Source organism: Sceloporus undulatus, chromosome 1 (assembly GCF_019175285.1).
Source record: "Sceloporus undulatus isolate JIND9_A2432 ecotype Alabama chromosome 1, SceUnd_v1.1, whole genome shotgun sequence".
Lineage (NCBI taxonomy): Eukaryota > Metazoa > Chordata > Lepidosauria > Squamata > Phrynosomatidae > Sceloporus > Sceloporus undulatus.
The window spans coordinates 249,485,104-249,497,576 of NC_056522.1; the positions used below are offsets into that span (position 1 = coordinate 249,485,104).

General features: G+C 42.4%; 1 protein-coding gene across 4 annotated transcripts; it reads left to right on the forward strand.

The window, feature by feature from the left end:
* Positions 1-1,135: 1,135 nt before the first annotated feature.
* LOC121923391 (mitochondrial chaperone BCS1) lies at positions 1,136-12,243 on the forward strand. 4 transcript variants are annotated; one of them, XM_042453791.1, is made up of 9 exons: positions 1,178-1,264; positions 1,733-1,751; positions 4,573-4,971; positions 6,540-6,679; positions 6,881-7,075; positions 8,247-8,310; positions 9,527-9,696; positions 11,038-11,155; positions 11,855-12,243. In XM_042453791.1, exons 3-9 carry the CDS (start codon positions 4,652-4,654, stop codon positions 12,105-12,107), a joined length of 1,260 nt encoding a protein of 419 aa, XP_042309725.1. In that variant the 5' UTR covers positions 1,178-1,264; positions 1,733-1,751; positions 4,573-4,651; the 3' UTR covers positions 12,108-12,243. The 4 variants fall into 4 exon arrangements, with proteins under 4 accessions (XP_042309717.1, XP_042309725.1, XP_042309707.1 ...); XM_042453773.1 differs by lacking the exon at positions 1,178-1,264 and adding an exon at positions 1,284-1,550; XM_042453783.1 differs by lacking the exon at positions 1,733-1,751 and having other exon boundaries at positions 1,136-1,264.
* The last annotated feature ends 230 nt before the right edge of the window (positions 12,244-12,473 follow it).

A 12,473-nucleotide genomic window follows, 5' to 3' on the forward strand; every position in this document is an offset into this window, starting at 1 on the left:
TAGCCCTCTTTGTGCCGCCCGCCCGCTCCCCGCAACTCTATGGTAGAGGAGGACTGGGAGGAGGGAGGGACCACGGAGACGGCGGAGCAGAGCGCCTCCCTGTCATGGCCGCCCCAGGGAATGGGAGGGGGATAAAGGGGCAGCAGGGAGCATCAGCAGATGTGTCCTCCACTCTCTCCTCCTCCTCCCTGCAAAATGGAGGGCATTCAAGAAGAAGGGAGGGCAGGGCCTCATTAAAAAACACTCATAGGACTGTCAGCCCATGCTCCTGAGTCCTGCTCAAAAGGAGGGCATTCAAGAAGAAGGGAAGGCAATTACCAGATTGAAAACAAAAACACTGCTAGAAATGGAAATCCATGTTTCTCAGTGATGCTCACAATGGAGGACGTGGGGGGCTGAAAGGCAGAAAGGCAGGCAAGGGGCCATTGCAGTCCCTTCCTAGGACTTCACTGTCTTCTGCTATTACTTCTCCCTTAATTCTTCTTGTCTGAAGAAACACAAGTTTGGGAATCGCTGGTTTAAAGGTTAAAGGAAACAGGGCCAGGAAGAATTCATCTCCTCTTGAATTCGGAGATGCATATTCCAGGATGTGGCAAGTGGCTGCGAGGGTTGCATCCGCACTACAGAACTCATGCAGTTTGACACCGCTTTAACTGCCATGGCTCCATGTGAAGGGATCCTGCGATTTGTAGTTTGTCCACTGACAGAGAAGGCTAAATGTCTCACAAACACTACAGCTCCCAGGATTCTCTAGCACTGAGCAGGGAGAGTTAAAGCTGTCTCAAACTGGATTATTTCTGCAGTGTGTTTTGGACCATAATGAGAACTTGATAACTCAGCTCATAGCCTGCAGTCGCAGAAACAATCCAGTTTGACACCGCTTTCACCGCCATGGCTCATTGCTATGGGATTCTGGGAATTTCGTGAGACATTTAGCCTTCTCTTGTGAGAGAGAGCTCTGGTGCCACAACAAACTACAATTCCCAGAATTCCATAGCAGTGAGCCAGGGCAGTTAAAGCGGTCTCAAACCTACATTATTTTCTGCAGTGAGGATGCAACTATAGAGATGGAATGTAGGTGACGTCACTTCCGGTGCAGAGTTGAAGCTGTTTCCCTCTCTATAGAGGGCGAGTAGCAGCTTCCGGTTTTCAACTCACGTCGGGACTCAATTGCCTCTATGGGGACCATAGAGTCCAGACGCTCTCGTTTCCGGTCAGGTTCATAACCATAGAGACACGTGGGATAGAGCGGCGTAGTGCCCAGGTGAGTGGCCAGTTGTTGTTCCACCAGTTCAAGGGTTTATAATACAGGAATGTCAGCCGCAGCCTGGCCTAGTGGTTTCAGGGCTGGACTCTGGAGAGCAGGGTTGGAATCCCCACTCGGCCATGGAAACCTCTGGGTGTCCCTGGGCAGGTCACACTCTCTCAGCCTCAAGGGAAGGCAAAGGCAGGGCGAATGGATGTCCTAACCAGAGCAAAAGTGGACAAAATATGGGAGGTTTAGGGAAAATGTAGGACCATAACAAGATGTAAAAGCTAAAAACACTAAGGTAAATGTCAAGCTTTTTAGTCATGCTCAAAATGGAGGGCATTCTGGAATGCCTCCTGGACTGAAGGCTAAAGTAAAGGACATTATTATTATTATTATTGTTATTATTGTTATTATTGTTATTATTGTTATTATCATTTGTTATGTTGTATTTTCTTATATCTCACCTTTCTCCCAATACAGGGACTCAAGGCGGCAACAGGTCCTGATCAAATCTTGCTAAGGAAACCCCATGATAGCTAAGAACAGGCAGCATGGCGGAGTGGTTTGAGTGTTGGACTGCGACTCTGAAGAGCAAGGCTTGATTCCCTGCTTGGCCATGAAGCCCAGTGGGTCACACTCTCATGGCCTCAAGACGATGATGGCAAACCCTCTCTGACAAATCTTGCCAAGAAAACCCCATGATAGGTTCAGAAACGACTTAAGGCACACAACAACATGAACTTGAAGCTGTGAAAGGAAGCATGTCCAGGAGGGCCTCTTTTCAGTCTGCCTGCTAAGACTTCTTCCCTTCATTTTTTTAAAGGGGTGAGACAAGATGATTCATGGCAAAAGACAGTAATGGTCAGTAAGTTGAAGATAGAAGGGAAAGTGGACGATCGTACGGTAGACTCCATCAAGGAAGCCACAGTACTGGGTTTGCCAAATCTGAACAGAGCTGTTAGTACCTCATTCGTAGGATCAACAGGAGTCGAAGGAGGCTTGTCAGCACATAGCCAAAGCAGAGACATCTTAGAAAGCTCTGTAAAGTTCTAACCTTTACAGATGTATGTTTCTAGACAAGCGTATGATGATTCTCCAACATACAAAAAAAAAAAATTATTTATTTGTTTGTTTGTTTCATTTTTATGCCACCTTTCTTCCAAAAAGCAACCCAAGGCAGCTCTCAAGATAAAAACACTTTAAAACTTTACATGCTTTTTAAAGAAACAATTAAAATAACCTTGTTAAAGCAATATAAAATTAAGATTTTATGTGTTGTGTGTGTTGTGTGCCTTCAAGTCATTTCCAACCTATGGTGACCCTAAGGCAAACCTATCATTTTTTGCTTAGCAAGATTTGAGGTGGTTTGCCATTGCCTTCCTGGGAGACTGAGCAAGTGTGACTTGCCCACAGTCACCCACTGGGTTTCCATGGTCAAGGCAGGATTCAAATTCTGGTCTCCCAGTGTCCAATGCTGAAGCCACTACACCATGCTGGCTCTCTAAAATTAAGATTAGAAACATACAAAAGTTGAAACATAACTAAAATACCCACCCCATATAAAAGCCACCCTGTTACGATTTTAAAAAGCCTGCCTGAATAAAAATATCTTGGCTTGCTGGTGAAAAGAAAGCACAGAGGGGGCCAGGTTAGCCTCCTGTGGAAGGGAGTTGCAGAAGTTGGGAGCAGCCACCAAGAAGGTTCTTTCTCTTACCCTCACCAAGGATGGTGGTGGGACTGAGAGAAAGCCTTCCCCTGAAGATCTTGGGGCTCTAGCATTGAATAATAATAATAATACATTGAACCTGTTCAAGTATTATATTTTCCTGAAATTCCTTTCATTTAAAAAGAATTACATGGACTGTGGTATAAATATAATAGCAGTTTGGAGTCGGCCTGGGACATAGATGTGACTAGGTGCAAACGACCTGGAATAACTACTGGGTACTTTGGAGTTTTGAAAGGAACAAAGCTGACATGCAACACATTGCAGGCTCTTGCATATGGTGCAGGTTTTGGAATAGAAAGCAGTGATGATAGTTTCCACTTCATTTCCTCCCGTTTTTAAAAGCTGTGAAAAAGGCTCTGAGTTGAATTAGAAACAGTTATTATATTATATTATATTATATTATATCTGTGGCCAAGATCCTACATTGCCTAACATAGTGTAAGAATTTCACAAGTGGAACTCTGCTATGGCTTGCCACTTGTCACCTGCATTCTCCACCATACAAAAATAATGCAATGAAGGTGTTTGGGTATTTTATTTTCCTTTCATTTAAAAAAAAGATTACATATATATGTGCTGTAAAAATTATTTTTTAAATATTATTATTATTATTATTATTATTATTATTATTATTATTATTATTATTAACATTTATAGAGCACTGTAAAGTTTGCACAGCGCTTTACATAGTAAGGGTCAAATAAAATAAGAAAAAGAGTAAAAACCTGCTGGGTGGCATACAACCTAAAACAACAACACTAAGTAATAGCAGTTTAATAATTTTGCTGCAATAGTCCTCCTGAACCACTGTGGCTGGTAGGGAGCTGAAAGAGAATTGAAGAAGCATCTAATTATGACTGCATCTGTATTGCAGAAATAATCTAATTTGACACCACTTTAACTGCCATGGCTCAGTGCTATGGAATTCTGGGAATTGTAGTTTGTTGTGGCACTAGAGCTCTCTGACAGAGAAGTCTAAATGTTTCACAAAACTACAATTCCCAGAATTTCATAGCACTGAGGCATGACAGTTAAAGTGTCAAACTGGATTATTTCTGCACTGCCAATACAACCTATGAGTGGAGTTACCAAATTCTCATTGATTCAACGGATCTGCTCTAATTAGAACCCACAATTAAATTTGGTGTGGAGTTGAAGGCTTTCATGGCCAGCATCCATAGTTTTTGGTGGGTTTTTCAGGCTACGTGGCTTTCTTATAGTAGAGTTTATTCCTGACATTTCACTAGCATTGTGGCTGACATCTTCAGAGAATGCATTCTCTGAAGATGGCAGCCACAAATGCCGGCGAAACATCAGGAATAAACTCTTCTAGAACATGGCCACATAGCCCAAAAAACTCACCAAAAACAATTAGATTTGGGTCTCTGTCAGTTGACCTTTAGCATCTTTTTGGAGAGCTATGTGAGAATTTTCTACCTTTTCTGCTTAAATTAACTGAGTGTGAGACAGGATAAGGGAATATCAAGTTAATATTTTGCTACCTTTGAATTAAGCAGTCACGTGGATTAAGCATTTCCTACCTGGGACTGTTGACTTTTCATAATATATTTGTCTTTTGCTTGTCATCAAGGTTTTGTTGTGATATATAGAAGAAATGGCACAGGGTGCAGTTATTTAACACTGGAGTCTTCCTCACCACACTCACAACAATGCCCTTTTCAGACTTTGTCTTAACCCTCAAAGACAATCCATACTTCGGTGCAGGTTTTGGCTTGGTGGGCGTTGGTACAGCCTTGGCCCTGGCCCGTAAGGGAGCCCAGTTGGGCATGGTGGCTTTCAGACGGCATTGCATGATAACTCTGGAAGTACCAAGCAAGGACAAGAGCTATCACTGGCTGCTGAATTGGATTTCTCACCATGCCAAGCACACACAGCACCTGAGCGTGGAGACTTCTTACCTGCAACATGAGAGTGGCCGTGTCAGCACAAAGTTTGACTTTATCCCCAGCCCTGGGAACCACTTCATTTGGTAAGAACAGTGCTGGAAGTGTCTTTGGGAGTGGGAGAGGTTCTGTAAGGCAAAGGCAAAAGTAATGGGAGAGCATATGAGAAAAGGCACAGGACCTTATTGTTTCTGCACAAATTCTTGCAGAGGGGTTCTGTATGAAAAGATCAACACAATAAAGAGAATGGTTTCTGAAATACAGTACTCATTTTTTTTAACCAGGAAAGGAAGGCATTTTAAACAATCATCTTAAATTATAACGTTGTACAATAGGAGTTGGGAAAGTGTGGCCCAAGGGACAGAAACATATTTTTCCAAAAATTCTCTTAAGGTCCTCTGGAGAACCAGTATGCTCTCCCAATCCCCAACAGTTGCCATCCTTGTTGCAGAAGGATAAGGAGATACAGTTGCTGCAGCTGTAACATATGCAAAGATTAGGTACGATCACAACAATGAAACATAGCCATATGAGTAATAGTGTGAGTGCTCATCAGTGTGCTTCCCGAATGAGTCATATATTGTACAAAAGAAATTTAAATATGCTTAATATCATAGGATAATTAATGTGACATTGAATTCCAACAGAAGGTCCATTTGCTACTTACTTCAGCAAATATCAGTCAACACACTTGCTGAATTGTGCTATTGAGGCTGGAATCCTATGCATGCATATTTGAGAGCCACCAACTCAGTGCATTTTTCTATCAAATAATCATAGGATCAGTGTGAACCTTTTACTTGCCCCTGGTGGAGACGTATACTCCTCCAGTGTTAACGACTTTCTAGTTCACATCCTGGCCAATGGTAGAGCATGATGGGAGCAGAAGTTCTTCCACTTCTGGAGGGTCAAAGGTTTCCCAGCCCTGGCTGCTAGTCTGTTAGATCAATGGATCTACAGTCAAATGATCAATTGCAAGAAAATGTAGCATTGTTTAATACTGCCTCTGTTTCTCTGTGTTGCTGTTATTAATAATCTTGATTATATTATTATTAACCTATTATTATTTGCCATGAATTTTTTGTAGTGGAAAGAGAAGCCAAAGTGTTTTAAACATAAAGAGAAACTCAGTGCAGTACCCAGGTTAGGTGGTCTTTGTATCTAGTTTGGTCCCTGCAGTACTGTGGTGGTGTAAATGGAAAGCATCCTGTGCAACCTGTTTTTGCCTTTTCTGTGCTGCTTCTCTTATCTTCCAAAAATCCTCTCCAGGAGGTTAGGAGGACTTACTGAGTGTCACATGCTTATGTATGGGGTGTAGTAGCAGGTGGGACTTGCCTAAAATTGAGCAGAGGAACTTTTGTGCAAGCAGAGATTCCCAGGCTTGTATGTTGTGGTGGGACAGCAGAGAAAAAGAGCCAATAGTATCCATGCCATTGCCAGTACTACTTAATGTCTATGTTAGCTACCATGGAACATGGAAAATGCTGGGGCAGCCCTCAGTTACAGAGTGATGTTGGTGTGCTGATGAGAAGATTTCCATAAAAGAGGTAAGGATGGAGAAGCTAGCTCATGTGGCACAATAATGCTACATCTCAGGTTGTCCAGTTGTCTCCCCTTCTCCACTTCCTGCTCATACATTTGCTGTTCTCTTTAGGTATCAAAGGAAGTGGATCCGCATAGAACGAAATCGGGAGAAACAAATGATTGACCTGCAGACAGGCACCCCTTGGGAGTCTGTCACCTTCACAGCAGTTGGCAATAAGCGAGAAATTTTCTTCAACATCCTGCAGGAAGGTACAATAGCACCTTCTGATTATAGGATTGCTTAGAGCAAATTTTTTCCAAATCAACTTGCCATGGATGTGTGTGTCTAAACAGACAATCTCTGTCATTTATTCCACAGATCTTTCCCTGTTCCTTCCATACACCTTCCCATTTCTGTCCAAATGTGTAGGGTAACTTGTTTTTCATATGTCTTGCTCTTTTTCTCTTCAGCCAGAGAATTGGCTCTCAGGCAACAGGAAGGAAAGACAGTCATGTACACAGCCATGGGTGCTGAATGGCGTCCATTTGGATTCCCACGACGCCGGCGCCCACTCACCTCAGTGGTACTTGAGGAAGGAGTATCAGAGAGGATTGTGCAGGATGTGAAAGAGTTCATTGGTAACCCCAAGTGGTACATTGATCGAGGTGAGTGTATTTTTCAGGGGTTTGCCAGTCAGATGTTCTCACATCCTGAGCATTTCCTTTTGAGTTAAAACCAGGCTGTAAATGTCACCAAACATGGAACTAGCATTATCCCATTCATCAGCCAAGAAATACTACATTTGCTTTTCATTCCCAGGGCCTGATCCCTGTATCATCCCACCCAAGAGCCTGATCTTTGTTTCATCCCTTTGCCAGTCTTTTAAAGTTATTATCATTGCCTTATTCTTGATTTGGGCTCCTTACAACTTTTTTGATGCACATTAGTTCTTCTTTCAATTGTTTGGCTGTTACAGCCCTGGTCTATAAACTGTGCTGTTTGTTTGCAGTCCATCTTGTCTGTGTGCTGCCCCTCAGCAGCTCTTGTAATATAGGTGCTTGAGCATTGAAAGCTAACCAGTTGTGATTTCTTTTGGCTGCCCATAGTGGAACCTGAGCTAGTTATTTTCTGCACACCTAATTACTGGTCGATATAGCATGCATTTCCTGAATTTTCTGTAGCAGGGTTTTGTTTTTGATTTTTTTGCCAAACATTCTTCTCATTCAGGTTGTTCCTATACTAAAATTCCCAGATGAGGATAGCAGGGAATAAGTTATTCCATTAAGATCCTGTGCTGTTGATACATTTCTTTGACAACTGCTAGAATTGACTTTTGAGAGGCTGGACTCAAGAGGCCCTTTATCAGAACTACTAAGTGAATTCTTATGCACTTCTAAATGGTGTGATGGTAGCTCAAATTCTGTTTACTGTTTTTTTAAAAAAAATATTTATTTTATATCCCACCTTTTTCATAGCACAGGATCTAAGATAGCTTAAAAAAAACGCTAAAATGAGATAAAGCTAAAAACTCATTAATAAAGAAGTGAAAGCACAATTAAACAAGTTATTATATTAAAACACCACTGAATTTTTAAAAAGTGTAAAATTGTTTTAAAAATAACAGAATTAAAAATAAAACACACACCTAACATACAATGACTTCCTGCAATCAATAATCATTAAATGCCTGTTTTAATAAAAAGGTCTTTGGCTGCTGGAGAAAGGACAGCAGAAAGAGGACCAATTTAGCTTCTTGCTGAAGGAAATCCAAATGGATTCTAGAAAGCTGGGGCAGGTTAACTGTTTCTGTTTACTGATTAATCTCTTCATCCATAGGAATCCCCTATCGGAGAGGATATTTGCTGTATGGACCTCCAGGCTGTGGAAAGAGCAGTTTCATGTGAGTAGATGTCTTCAGTTTTCCTCCTAAGAAACTAGTTCCCAAAGCATTCCCTTCGCCTCCCAGTTTCAGTTCACATTGGTAGGAGCTTCATTAAAACCAGATACCAGTGTGCTGCTGAAAGGATAATGGCCTCTTGCTGAGATAGGCTTAAAAACATAACAATTTGGCAGGCTTAAAAACAGTAAGTATAGTTTTGTCTACCAAGAAGCACAGCTGATCATGCCCCTCAACTGGGATCCTTACTCTGAGTGTCCATGTGTCTTAGACAGCTGAATGCATTTCCAGTGAAAGACACACAGTTACATGCAGATCCAATTACAGCAATTTATCCATTTACTTTCACTTTGTTAGAATGTGCAACATAGAATTTTTATGGATTAGCCTGTGAAGCTAAGATTACATTGTCTGAAGAGCTGGTGTTAGAACCAATAATATGCTAGAGAAGAGGAAGTGCCTTGTCAAGAAGCTCCAAAAAATAGAGTGCAACATTACAGAGAAAAAGATGGGGAATAATCTTATTCATGGCAGTAGGCCATAACAGAGGTGATTATTTAGGCTTTGAACATTTCCACCATAATGGGTTTGTTTGTCTTTCTTGCTACTTCAAACTACCATACCAATAACCATTGCAAGTTAAACTAGACACAGAACTGTCCCATTCATATAGATCTAGTGTTTTGTTTTATCACTAAAGGGATCATGCAAGTAGGAGCAGAGCTGAACATTTCCAACAGTCTCTCCTCAAGGGCTTCCCCCCACCTTCTTCTTAGATGAGGACATTCCCCATATCAGAGTCTAGCTCAGGAAGACAAGTTTGGGGATGAGATGTGGGTGCAGATAAATTGCATGTGGAGAAAGATTTTGCACTCCTCATTCTTTCAGATTTTGGACTATTAAAATCAGATTCATACCCCCTTCCCTACATAACCCTCTCATTCCTTCTGCCACTCACTTTAATCCCTTTCTTTTGCTTTTTATTTTATCTTTTGCCCACCTTTGCATTGCCTCCAAAATGAAATGAAGGCATATTATGTTCCTCTCAGCAGTGTACCTCAGAGTACTGAGAGACAGTAGAAGATAAATACTCTTCCTGGGGCTCTGTACCCAAACAGCAGGGATACTTCCCTGTTACCCAGGATAGGAAATATTGTCCCTCTCCTTGCACAAAGGTTTTCTTTACTGCAGTGAAAATAAAGTTCTCTCTCTATCACAGCACAGCTTTGGCTGGAGATTTAGAATACAGCATCTGTCTCCTGAGCCTGAGTGATCGAAGCCTCTCAGATGATCGTCTCAACCACCTGCTGAGTGTAGCTCCTCAGCAGAGCATCATCCTCCTGGAAGATGTGGATGCTGCCTTTGTCAGTCGGGATCTTGCTGCTGAAAGTGAGTGGTTGGCAAACAGAATCCTTCTCCATTCTGTAGTTCCAGGCTGCCCTCTTCTGCCTCCTCCTTCCCTGTGTGGCTTTCAGTGTTCATCTCACACAGCATTCTGTGGAGATATCCTTAAGAAATACTGTCCAGGAGCAACTTTTCTTTAACTGTAGACTTTGGAGGTCTTTAAACAGAAGTTGTATGGCCATGTATGTATTCCTGCATAATAGGAGGTAGGGCTAGACTGTCATTTACAGTCTCTGCTAAAGTTATTCTAACTCAGAGATGGGCAACATATGATCCTCAGCCTATTTTTATATGGCCCTTGGCTTCATTCTTGAAGCCCTTTGCATACACTCAATTCAGACCTCTGGGAAGAGTTTGCTATCACTCCCCCAGAGCCTACAGAGTAGGTAGAGGAGAAAAGGTGGCAGAGAAGCAGAAAAGAGACAGAGACAGAGAAGAGCCAGCCCCAGTAACTACTGGCCTCTGCCTTGCCTACTGACAGCATGCAGTGCTTCCCAAGTGGATTAGTCCCAAGCAGATTAGTGTTTATCACCCCCACCTTAGGTAGGCATTCCTTCTCATTGGAATGGCATGGTGGGAATGGCGCTTGAATAGAAGCTTCCAAATGAAGCCAGTGTCTCTGTTATTCTTAAAGGATAGGCTACACCACCTTGTAATGCTAGGTGAATAGGCACTCAAAGGATAAAATATTAAGCTGTGATGCTTGTTGCTATCCTGTGAGCCATACCTTATCAGAGATGGGACACTGCCCTGGTATTTTTGATCCTGCATTTGCCCAAGGGAAAAGTTGGTCCCACAAGGAATCTTGATGCATTTTATTTTCAGGCACTGTGTTTTTGCTAGAGAAGTGTGCATGACACCTTCCTGCTTCACATTGCCTATCTTGCTTTGCCACCAGGGGTCATGGGTTTCTGTGACCACTGCATAATCTGCATTGCAGATTACAGTTAAGGAAAATCTACAGTTAAGGAAAATCCTACCCATTTTGATGGCATTTTGGCTGGATGGTGTTCTGCAGGCCATTGTAAATCACTTAAAATTGACACTAACGCTACAATGCGGAAACAGTTGTAGTTGGGCCATATTCTTTTCCACTGGGAGACTATAAACTAAGCATGAGGAGAATGTGGCCCTCCAGATATTGAACTCCACCTTCCACCATTCCTCACCATTGTCTGTGCTAGTTAGGGTTGATGAGAGTTGCAATCTGGTCTGCTTTCCTGTGTCTAGGCAGAGTTTAGGTCACCCTTGCTCATGTCACCTATAAGGACATTTCTCCACTTACCTGTTTCTCAGCAATCTTTCTGGTCTTGTGTTTCCTTTTAGATCCCAGTGCATACCAAGGCATGGGACGCCTGACTTTCAGCGGTCTTCTCAACGCGCTTGATGGTGTAGCTTCCTCTGAAGCCAGGATAGTATTTATGACCACCAATCATGTTGACAGGTAAGAATGTTAACAGAGTGGCAGAAGTTGTCACTACAGTCACCTGTTTGTTTTCGGTGGACAGTCTTGTGGCCCAACTAAGATGGTTCCTATGTACAAACAACAGCAGTTCTATCTTCCTTAAGAAGCTAAGTGAAAGACATTAAATAAAAACAGAGAGGGGAAAAGAGGCAACAGTTTCCAGCCCTATAGAGTTCCTAGCTGTTCTTTTCACCATCTTCCCAACACAGTATTCCTTCCAATATTGATTTATTCTTAATGGAGGCATCCATTCAGGAACCCTGAATGGGTTCCTCCCATTAAGAACAACATTCATTCCACACATCCTCCTCAATAAAATGTACAAACATACTGCTAGGAGAAGTGCAGAGTGGTTTCTCCACCAAAGCTAAAACCGCACTTTGGGTTGTGCAGTTGGGTTGTGTAGCTGGGGTTAAAGAAGTACAGATTCATGCTGTTTCATTTCACTTTGTAAGAACACATTATTGCCCATCTTGAGTTTCCAAATAAACATAAAATTAAAGCTCAAATAAAAGAAAAGAGGGAGCTTGTTTCTTAGCTGTCTTCCTAATTTGGATTTTTGGGAAGAACAGTGTGGCAAGATCATATGTGTTAAGTATTGTATTAAGTGTCTTGTGCATCAGGGAGAGCCATGTTTGCCAGCTGATGATTCATTGATCTTATTGTCATTCCCTGCAGACTGGATCCAGCTCTGGTTCGCCCTGGCCGGGTGGACCTAAAACAGTATGTGGGACATTGCTCACAGTGGCAGCTTGGACGCATGTTCCAGAGGTTCTACCCTGACCAGCCAGCAGCAATGGCTGAGCAGTTTGCTACACAAGCCCTCTCTGTCTCTGAACAGATCAGTGCTGCACAAGTGCAAGGCCACTTCATGTTACACAAGGCAGATCCAGAGGGAGCCATTCAGAATTTGAAGACTCTTGTATCATGACACTGAACCAGCACAGAGTAAACTTTGTGCATAACATTTCTGGGAGCAGTGAAGAGATATTCGCGATGCTGATTGTGAGAATGACCTCAGTGAGGTTGTCTTTTTTGTAAAGAAAATAAAGAGTATGCCAAACTAACCACACCTACCTGTCTTTTAAAATAAAAGCAATGGAGCTCAGATTGAGAGGTTTTTCCTCAATTCCTCTCCTCAATTCTCCCCCCCCCCCAACTCAGAGAAGCCCATTCTGTAGGAGTGTGCATCTTAGTAGCTGCTTCTGTATCACAGGCATAGGAAAGAGGTACACACACAACTTTGGCTATTCTGGGGCATATCAGCCCCTTTCAACCAACGCTCAGCATCCAAAAT

What these genes read in the sequence shown, in the direction of transcription:
- LOC121923391 (XM_042453783.1), top strand. Translation starts at nt 4,652, where the DNA reads ATGCCCTTTTCAGACTTTGTCTTAACCCTCAAAGACAATCCATACTTC. An exon ending in CCTGGGAACCACTTCATTTG is followed by an intron (nt 4,972 to 6,539) that starts GTAAGAACAGTG and finishes TGTTCTCTTTAG; the next exon opens with GTATCAAAGGAAGTGGATCC. An exon ending in CAAGTGGTACATTGATCGAG is followed by an intron (nt 7,076 to 8,246) that starts GTGAGTGTATTT and finishes CTTCATCCATAG; the next exon opens with GAATCCCCTATCGGAGAGGA.